This window comes from Lissotriton helveticus, chromosome 3_1, assembly GCF_964261635.1.
Source record: "Lissotriton helveticus chromosome 3_1, aLisHel1.1, whole genome shotgun sequence".
NCBI classification, from domain to species: domain Eukaryota; kingdom Metazoa; phylum Chordata; class Amphibia; order Caudata; family Salamandridae; genus Lissotriton; species Lissotriton helveticus.
In genome coordinates this window covers 13,085,560-13,096,674 of record NC_136061.1, presented here as the reverse complement: position 1 = coordinate 13,096,674, position 11,115 = coordinate 13,085,560, and the positions used below count along the sequence as shown (strand labels likewise).

The window sequence follows — 11,115 nt, the reverse complement described above, 5'->3', positions numbered from 1 at the left end:
GGAGCAGATAGGCAACGGTAGCAGATTCTTACAGGGAGATCCTATGCAATCTGCAGAAGCTGCCCCTATAGGGCCCCATGGTACACCTAGACCCCCCCCGCTCTTCTGGACACCGTTAACTTGCTCCTCAGTACTAGGGTAGATGGAGGCACTTTGTTATATATGACTTAAGCCTCTCACCATTTTACCAGGCGGTTCCGTTACATCTACGTACACCCACGTAGAAGCCTGGGTGGGGTGAGCTATTAGTGAGTGATGCCAGAAGGAGGAGGGTCAAGGGGGGTGCCCCAGCCCAGGCCCAAACGTCTGCACATGGCTGGATTGTGGGATTTCTTCTAGTACGGAAGGGATGTACATGTTAGGGTCTGAGGCCTCCTACTGCAATCAATACCTTCAATGACTTTGCAATCTCTGAAGGCCATCACTACAGTCTGAAGATCCTAATAAATCCAATTCACTTTGTCAGCATACTGAGATTAATACTACGTTCTTTCATTCAATGTCTTTGCGTCTGGTTTTATTCAATAGTAATATGATGTTGTCATGACAGCAGCTTTTTTGATTAATCCAACTGTACTTTTTTAATTAGTTTGTGACTTTTTTCGATGGAGTTGAAGGATTGCTGTTGGCTTCTCTTACCACTGCACTGCACTCCACCATCGCTCCTCCACGGGCAGCTGTTGACTCCCCAGGGAGCGCGTGGACAATCGAAGAGAGACTTTTCTGCTCCTGTGCACCTGACGTCACTCATCCATACGGGTAAGACGCCTCTTCCAAATATGTCATTTCTTGTTTCTGCGCTGGATGCTGATCCACAGTTGAGTTCTCTACAGACCACCTCAGCATCCTTTATATCCCAGTCGTTATTACAGACCGTCCCCCAGCGATTCTCGTGTTTGATCTCCACCCTCCCACTGCACGCGTCTCCGGAATTCACCAACCGGACAGTGTCTGCTCCCCCTGTGAGCAAAGGACCAGAAAAAAAATGTTAAGACATTGATTGCAAAGGAAAGTGACTTATGAGAGAAATGTTCATCGAATACAGTTTTTAACATCTATGCAACGCTACTGTCATCTCCTGTTGCCTACTGTGGAAAGTGTGTTACCAGATCACACTCAGTGGCTAGTGCTAATAACCAGCTCAGAACTCTTTCAGGATACTTAAATGGCATCAAGCGTTGAATATCAACATTTGGGACAAGAGCCTAATTTATCACTGGCCTGGTGACTAATATTCTACACGGCTATAGAAAAGCAAAACATATGTGTGTCCTTTTGGGGGAACAGCTCTTGATGAACCCCCAGATTCATCACTTTCCTACAAACTTGTTTAAGAAAAGCACCTCACTCTCTCCCTCATCAGACCTGCCAGTAGTTCTGGGTGGATTATTAAACTCCATGTCAGACTGTGAAATCCAGTGTACCTGGGGGCCTCAAATAAACACCTTCAGAAATGACAGATCTCTGAGGGTTCAGAGGGTGGGTTGATTGAGGCTTGTGCAGTAGAGTATAAGGGCCCTCTTTAAAGCAGAGAGGGCTGTCTGTGAGCCCTGCTGAGATGGTGACCCACCCACCTTATCTAGAGCTCTGTGCCTGCCAGGAAGAGAGAACTGGGCAGCCAGTGATTCAACCAGAGCAGGAGATGCCCCTAAGGCTGACCTGGCCACAATGCTTATTTTAACCCGCTCAGCATTTATTTAGCATAGTTTTTGTGCAGTTTTATATGGAGGGAACTGGACCCAATGGTATTGGAGCACTTTACATGAGCATCAGGTATGTTACACAAGGGTACATTCAGTTTTTTGGGTGGCACTGGGAGATTAAGTGATTTGCCTAGAATCACAGGATGCGGATCCGACACCGCGACTCAAAACTGCTTCCCCATTTCCAAAGTCGGCAACTCTGGCCGCATTCTTTTCTGTGCCTGGGAATGCTGTGCCTCACATGGAGGACCAGGACAGGGAAATAAATAAAAGTTAGCCTGTCTTAAGTAGGATCTGGGGCTGTATAATGGAAATTGCCATCGGGGCACAGTGGCAATATGTGCCAGCTTTGGGTGCCCCAGGGCACTTTAGTATTACAGAAAGGGCAGCAGACACTTATGCGGACCTCTCAGTAATATAGATAGTGCTGCTGCCAGAGGGTGGGTGTGCCCTCATTTGCATGGGGGCGTGTCCCCATGCCAAGTAGGGAATCCCTTTACCTCTCTACCTGCGCTGTATTATAGACGCGGGCTGAGATGCAAAGTAGCTGTCAGGAAGCGCACTGACAGTGTGCCACCTAAAATGTGGCACACTTTCAGCACCCCTCCTGAGACCACACCTCCTGAAAACAGCCACAAATCACTGCCGCCTGCAATAATGCAGCCAAGACACTCTGCAGATCTATATCAAGCAACCCTGAAGACATTTACAATGGTTTTGAAAGCTGTCTGTCTCGCTGGACACAGACGTTCATATGAAAACATCAAGAAGACCTGCCCAACTACGATGAGCTAAAAAGGCATCAAACACTTACCTTACAGAGTGGTATGTTGTAATTGCAGGGTTCCTCATATATTCAGATGCTTAATGGAATGGTGGATTTATAGCTCTTAAGGAAACGCATGGCCACATGTGTGCCCCACGTTCAAGTAGAGTGTACGCTCTACTGCTCTACCAAAGATGTACCTGACTATGTAGTTCTCTTAAAGCTGCAGTACTATAGTAGGGGCAACAGAGTAAAATGTTGTCATGGTAATTTAGCACTAGATGTGTTTATAACTCCCTGTTACAAAGTTATGTATAAGAGGAGATATTAGGACGCCTCATTGTAGGAGAGTAGGGTCTGCTTTCCTATGGTCACCCCACTTTTGCTTTTTGCTTCACTGGATTTCAACTTCAATGTGACTGTGGGCCTGCTAACCAGACCCAGAGCCCAGCTGTTCTCTCTCTAAATGTATGCCATGTACTTTAGGTACATAACCAATTGGGGAATGGGTCACCTTTGTGAGCCCCTGTATAGTGTACCATAGGTACCCAGGGCATAGGTGCATCCAAGGCCACCAGGGGCTGCAGCATATCTTATGTCACCCCTGGCTGGCCATCCAAATTGACAAAACTGGCTGATCACTCAGCTGGGGCAAGGTTTTGTAATCACCCCTTGCTTAGGTATAGTATTCCTATACCTACCATTATATATAGACAGATATATACCTATAAGTCACTCCTATGGCAGGCCTTAACAATCCTGAAGGCAGAGTGCTTGGTTTGATGTGAGATGAGGCTCTAGCATGAGCTGAGCCTGTCTGCAGTTTTCGGAACCATCTCCTTATAGCTGTTCTATGATATAGCCATGCATTATACTATTAAGTGCATTATAATCCTCGCGGTTATTGCTAACTTTGGTCTGGCTTTATCGAAACATGTCGTGTAAGGTGTCATATGCTTTGGAATACTACCCCCTCACCAGTTTTAGCGACACGGGTAGCATCCCACCCTTCTAGAGGGAGAAGACATGTTGTTCCTGTTAATCCCAGTTAAAGTTAACCAGAGCCTCAGCCTCACAAAATGGATGCTGCTGCCACAGACACAAGTCTGACCTCCTGCTGCTGGGAGTCCTTCCAGTGAGGGAGGCTTGGACAATAGATTTCCTGTCTTGGGAGGTGCTAGCACCACCCCCGACAGGCCATAGTGTATTGGGGCAGGGAGGGCTGAATGAAAGGAGACACTGCCTGGGGCACACAAGGTGCTCCATGCATAGTCTGGTTGAAACCAGTTGCTGGGGCACTCCAGCCCCAGCTCTGGCGCAAAACTGGACAAAGGGAAAGTGGTGTAACCACCCCCTTCCCTGGTCCCACCCATAGGAGGGACCTAGCAGGTAATCCAGCCCCTTTTATTGGTATAAAGGTAGGAGCTGAGTCTAGAGACTTTAGATTAATTCTGAACTGAAACTTGAAATGAAACTCTGGACCTTCGACGATCCACTTTACAGAAGACGACTGAAGAATCTTCCTTGTGGTCAAGGAGTGACCACCCTGTGCAAACAGTCCCCATCCAGTGATCAGCAGTTTGCTTTGTCGATGCTCCCGCCAGAGCCCGAGCACAGAGCCTGACAAGACCTGGACTTCCAGACTTCCTTGAGCCCGATCCACAGCCACAGCAAAGCTGAGACCCGTGGAAGCGACGAGAGACGTGGGACCGGACATTTTGAAAAACCTGCTCCTTGCTACTTGTGCACCTTCTGAGACAGCCTCGAAGTTGTGCATTGGGGATTGAGAAGCTCCAGCCCCGAGCTCCTTTTGCACCGACGCACAGCCCCCCACACTCACCGAGTGCTGCGTTGGGCCTGCTAGTACTTTTGTGCTCGACGCGCCTATCCGGTCACTTGCTCGTTGGTTAGTGGCCTCTGTGACGATGAACCGTTGAATTTGAACCACCTGCCTGGTTGCTCCAGGTTGGCCCCTGCTTCCCTGAAAAGGAGAAGCCGCCCATACCTTGCTGGTCTGAACAAAAGCCCATCTTTGATTCCTGGGTGGGTTGCATTTGCGAAGGCCTGTTGACTCCAATCCGGAAGCCGATACCGCCGACAGCGAGAGCCTTTATGGGATAGTCCGCCTCCAGCTCCTGGTCATCATCGACGCTTCCTGGTCCATGTGGCTGCAGAGACAAGCTTCGCATCTTTACCTGACTGCACCCAACATTGCCTGGTTCCTTCCTGGTTCCTTCCTGGTCACTGGCTAGTGACCCTGACTCTGTCCCCTCTGCTTTCAGGTACTCTTCATCCTTGATCCGCCCTTGGATCCAACCGGACACTTCTTTCCTGGTCGCCTGCAGCATCTTTTTACAGGTCTCCATAGGATTCAGCGACGAAACCCAACACATCTTGACACCTATGCACCCGGCTACTGTAGGTAAGGTAACGCGAGTACTCCGGTGCTCCTGTGGGTATGGACTATCCAAGTGTCCCTGTTTTTAGTAGCTTTCTCCTAGTTCATCCGTAAGTGTCCTAAATCAACTAGCTTCCAACTTCTTTGTTCCCATTGTATCCCTATGGTAACTCGTGTGTGTGTGTAGACACTGCACACGCTTCCTGTGGGCCTCCTGCTCCCTAACTATTGTTAGCTCAGTGTAGCCCCTGCGATTCCCTAGGCCCTAGGCCTATTCCGTTTTCGTGACGTGGTTCTTATACCACTATTTTAGTATATGATCTTCAGCGCCCCTAGGGCTCGACTGTATTTTGTGCAACTTATTGTATGATAATTGAGTAACTTGTTATGTGCTTTAGCCTCTGACCTCATAGGGGTTGTGTTTATAATAAATACATATATATTTTATATATAACCTATTTGGTGTCCTTTCATTTGGTATTCAAGGGGTTACATATGGTAAAACAGCTGGCTTCACATGCTCTCTGAAGTTTTAGCCTAAGACTGCTTTGTCCATGCTACCACTAGGATAGCTGGTCTATAAGGTTGACTTTACAACCATCACCATAAGGGTTGTTTGGACTGATACAGGGTGCCCACTAGAATAGTGAACATCACATATCAGGCCAACTTCTCACACTCATGTCTGCGTTGTTGACATGTTTCTGTCTCTATATCAGTTTTGAGAGGGTTTAGGCATTCATCACAACATTGGCCCTACAAATCTAAACTACCTAAAACTACCTCTGAGGTGTGTGGTTTTAAGGATATGTGTGGGAAATCATTATATTACACTTTTGTGTCTTTTTGTGAATTATGCTATTTAGAGTAAATATTCTTCAAGTTTCAGGAATAACTTGAAAGACTGAAAAAACTCAAATATTAATCATATTATAATGTAAGCCTCTACTGCCTAAACACCCACTTGACACATGACATGCAATGAGGCTGCAAGATGTTGTCGCTTGTTCTTGAATTCGTGGCACTCATTATTCATTGTGATGTAGAAACAAATGGGACATATTTACAAGAAGGTGGCGAAGCGTGTCGTTCAGCCAAGAAGGCTAATGACACGCTGTGTCACTTCAGAAACCCAGGGCTGCACCAAATATACAACAATAAGTGCAGCTCTGTGTTTCTCTGTGCGCTGGCGCTAACTTTAGCTGCCTAGTGCCAACACAGGCACACTTGCATCATAGTGCAAGGGTGTCTGGGTGCAGGGGAAGATTGTTTATGTGCAGGAAGGTGGTCCTTCCTCCACAGAAACAATCGTCAAATGCCGTTTTGTAACTTTTATGTGTGCTGCTTAATGATAGAAGTTGCAAAATGGCATTTTTTAAAGTGATTGTTTATTTACAGGAAAGGACACCTTCCTGCACATAAACAATCATAGGCAATTTGCTGTTTCTATTAGTGGTGCACAAGGCAGCACACATGCAAAAAGCAAAACCGAGGAGAAATAAAGCATTTCTCCTCATTTCGTCAAACCTGGTCTTAATTTTGGTGCTGCCTCCTTTTTAGCCTGCCCTTGTAAATAGGGGAAGCGTCTATGGGTGTTGCGGTGGAACGCCCACAGCAACTCCCATTGCCCTCCCCTTTCACGCTAAGTACATTGTAAAATGGGGCCTTATTTGCAAGGCAGCATTGTCACAATAAGTGGGTTAACACTGCCTTGTAAATAAGGCGAGGCGCCTATCATCATCACAACGGCACTGAAAGCAATAGGGGCTTGTAAATGTGCCCCAAACTATCTAAAACAATATCTAATGACAAACATTTACTGGCCCTATCATAGTTGTCCAGCTTCCGAGGAGAATAAAATGCTCCTGGTGGCCGTCCTTAATACTGTGGAAAAAGGTTGCCCAGAAAATCTTAAGGAAAGAAAAGTAAACATTGGGTATTTGGTTTCTGTTAGACATGGAGTTGCCAATTCTACAGAGGGTAGCATAGAGCAGAGAGGGGAGGCCAAACTCCAGAGGACATGTGTGAAGCATCCACGCAGGACCCACAGACGACACACCAGTCACACTACAAACAAGACATGACACCGCTTCTGGTTGGAAAAAGAATACGTTTTGTATTGTCTCCAACCTGCATAGGTAAAACACAGTAAAGCCCAGGAATCACAAAAGCGCGCCAACGGGCGCCAGGGCAATGGATGTCAGGGGGATTATTTACAAGGAACATGGGAAAAAGAATAAAAGGTAAGTAAGTCCATTAGTTTCCAGCTGAAATAAAAAGAATGTTAGCAAATACATAAAACATAGGGTTGATATTGCAGGGCAAACACAGTCATTAATCCTCGGCACCACCTTCGTAGTAGGCTTTTAGCAGGCAAGGAAACATTAGGCATAAATACCACCTGGCCTGCATTAGCGTCTCCTGCAAAAGAAACATGCGACACCGAGCGTCAACATCAGGCCTCAACATGCCATAGACCCAAATCATGAGGCAGGGAACACTGTGCGTATAAACATGGCCTAAACACCTGGGGCTTAACCTCATGCAGGTAAGTACACCATAGGCCTAGAAATCTAAGAGGCATAAACTACACAGGTACGCAGTAGACTCAGGGACCGAACATTTCCTAGGTCCGTGCGCCAGAGACAACCTTTCCTTTGTACCTGGTCAGCATCAACCACGTTTCCTGCTCAAGAACAGGCTGCAAAGAACACTCCCCTAGCCAGGGGTTAACTTTAGCACCAAAAGAAAACAGTATCAAGGACACCGGCCACTGCAGGGGGCTAAATAGAGCTTTGTAGATGCAGCGCTGTAAGAGACAGCAGTCCTGGCATAAGACAGTTCTTCCCAATAAAACAGTTCTTTCAGGCCAAGCAGCGCTTCTGCCGCACAGCGCTTGGGGGCACAGTCCTCCTAATACAGTGCTTAGGAACCAGGAGTTCAGGCAGTAACACTTCCAGCAGTGCAGCACTTCGCAGGGCAACAGCGTCTTCACGGCACAGCGCTTTAGGGTTCTAGCGCTTTGAGTACACAGCAGCGATACCAGCGCTTGGGCCAGCAGCAGTTCCCAGGGCATTACAGAGCTTAAAACACTCACAGCAGGGCAGTCTTGGTCTCGGCGTTTTGGGGACACGAGGCAGTCTCCTGCAGGCCAGCGCTTTCAAGGGCACAGTTCTAGGCTGGATAGCGCTTCCAGGCACACAGCGCTTCTTCTAGGCGCAGCGCTTCGAGGCAAGGAGGGGGGCGAACGGTCCCAGCAGCAAGCCCCAGGGGCCCCAGGGGCCCCAGGGTTTTGCTTCTCACCTCCTGGGGGGGACCAGTCCAAGGTGCTCCTTCCTTTCCAGGCGCTTTTAGGCGCAGCGCTTCCATGGCACTTGGTCCCAGTGGCCTCAGGGACCGAGGCTGGCCCTCCTTACTTCTCCAGGGGCCAGGGGACAGAGCAGCAGGCACTACTGGGCCAGGTCAGCAGTTAGTGGGGGCTTCATCAAAACAGGGGGGTAGGCTTTCACCATCCCCACTGCAGCGTGGCCCTCCTCCTACACGGCAGACTGAACTCCTGAAGTGGGGCTTCACAAGCCCTGGGGACAGTAGGGGGGTTCTAGGTGGGTGCAGGGTCCAGCACACAGGCCCAAGTGGCGGTATCCCCTGGCAGCAGGTACCCTCACATTCCTGTCCCAGCTCTGTCTCTGCTCATCACAACTCTACTGCTCTCCCTATACCAGAAAGGCTGGACGCCTCTAGAATTCTCAGGAGAAATAGTTCTAACAGGCTCAGGGGGAGGAGTAGAGCACCCTGGGTGCCAGACTTTCCCTCCAAATGCTGGGGTGGCTGGGTACCTAACGACTAGACCGCTACCCTACTGCAGTCAGGTGGCACAACGCACAGCCTTGGCAGCCATTTCAAATACAGCATTTCATCAGGGTACATTTTACATTTAGACAGAGAAAATGGTGGATTTGCTATTTCGATTCACACATCAACCTTAGTTCTCAGTAATCATAGAGCAAAACAATCTCACACACACTGGATAATACGGAGTGCTACTTGATGTTGGATGCACATCCACATCGTGCATCAAAACGCGACCCCCTTGCCAAACAACCGTTCAGAATGGAAGTCCCCAAAACATGAAAAGAAACACCAGTGCACTTCCAAAATAGTCTCTTTGATCCCTTCGCTATTTTAGCGTTTCATCAATAGTCCATATACTTGGTCAAGTAGTCGATTTCACAAACACCAGATGCTGTAGATGTTTCAAGCCTTTATTTGTTTCATTTTATGGTCCACAGCCGACACGCGTTTCGCCCCCTTTGGGCTTTCTCAAGGCTGTCAATCATACATGTAACAAGAAAAGAAAGGATATATATGCTAAGTATTAAGTGTTATCTTACACACATACAAACTTGATAAATCACCTTTACATCATACTCATGCAGCATTTGTTTCTACATAATGACCATCTTGGACATTCACCTTGTGAGTACCTTGTGTAATTGTCAAAAAAAAAACATATCAGGGGCTTGTTGAGAATATCATACGATTTCTATTATTTGGAGAAACTACGGAAAGCCATGCAATCCAACCATGGTTTACTTGACACCGTACTATAAAACGTGCATAATTTTGCACAAAAACAATTTAGGGGGGCACATCACCCCTTCTGTTCCTAGACCACATCACATCACCCGTGCGATTCAATACCAATTCCGTGTCGAACATAAAAAACAAAACAGAAAAAGAGGTGACCATCATTGACCTATGTGCCAAAAAATAGTATTGATCTGTTAATAAAAACAATCCAAAAACTACCACTGGACTTGAGTTGATACCATTTAGGTTGGATATAGTTGGAATTTGCACGGCAATCCTCGCAACCCCAGAAATATAGCATTCCTAATCATTTCAATACTTTTTTATCAACGTTTTATGCAAAACACATATCGTCTTCCCCATTGATTAAAAACTTCTTCATGCTCCATCACATCAGAGATTAATTTAACAATTTACAAACCCTATTTGTCAATATTACATTAACGACTACCTGATATAGTACATATATTAATATGTTTTGTCATCATGCCTTAGTAGATTTGTTCACAGAATTCACCAAAGATAACCATATTTGTTCATTGTTTTATGGCTTTCAAATGAAAATCAAGCAATACCTGGAAAAAAACGTTTATGGTTTATAAAGACACAAGGACTACAGAAATTCTACCAACTCCTTGTCAACATTTATCCCCATCTCGACAGCTCGCAATAATATGATCCATTTGCTTTCCTTTTGTCGTAGTCTGGAGGTTCTATTACCCCCCGGCTACCCACTGGGATAGTGTCGCTACCATGAAAACCTATTTTTTGGTTCAGACCAAGGTAGGAATTTATCGTAATGCCAAGACACATTGAGTAGCGAAATACTTTTAAACAAAAAAGGTTTTAATCAATGGTAGAAACTGACAGCCTCCCCGTCTTTTCTTTATGTGCAGTGTACATTTTTTACATTGGTTGGACAAAGATAAATGATTATCTGCTTAAAAAGTATACGTAACTATTGGAATTGAGATACATTTCTTTGCACCATACAAAGGTGAGCAAAAATGTACTATTTTGAACAATGTCATGGTCTCTTGGGATTCAGATTTTTTATTAGGCACATAGGTCAATGATGGTCACCTCTTTTTCTGTTTTGTTTTTTATGTTCGACACGGAATTGGTATTGAATCGCACGGGTGATGTGATGTGGTCTAGGAACAGAAGGGGTGATGTGCCCCCCTAAATTCTTTTTGTGCAAAATTATGCACGTTTTATAGTACGGTGTCAAGTAAACCATGGTTGGATTGCTAGGATTGCATGGATTTCCGTAGTTTCTCCGAATATTAGAAATCGTATGATATTCTCAACAAGCCCCTGATATGGGTTTTTTTTTACAATTACACAAGGTACTCACAAGGTGAATGTCCAAGATGGTCATTATGTAGAAACAAATGCTGCATGAGTATGATGTAAAGGTGATTTATCAAGTTTGTATGTGTGTAAGATAACACTTAGTACTTAGCATATATATCCTTTCTTTTCTTGTTACATGTATGATTGACAGCCTTGAGAAAGCCCAAAGGGGGCGAAACGCGCGTCGGCTGTGGACCATAAATTGAACCAAATAAAGGCTTGAAACATCTACAGCATCTGGTGTTTGTGAAATCGACTACTTGACCAAGTATATGGACTATTGATGAAACGCTAAAATAGCG

The 11,115-nt window shown here is 46.0% G+C and overlaps 1 protein-coding gene across 1 annotated transcript in view; it reads right to left on the bottom strand.

Moving 5' to 3' along the window:
• Positions 1–547: 547 nt before the first annotated feature.
• The window catches only part of LOC144822036 (CD5 antigen-like), a 211,064-nt gene continuing 200,496 nt past the window's right edge, over positions 548–11,115 (bottom strand). Inside the window, exon 5 of the mRNA XM_078679105.1 lies at positions 548–960. Within this exon, the coding sequence (XP_078535231.1) occupies positions 563–960 (398 nt within the window). The 3' untranslated portion in view covers positions 548–562. The remainder of the gene's footprint in view (positions 961–11,115) is intronic.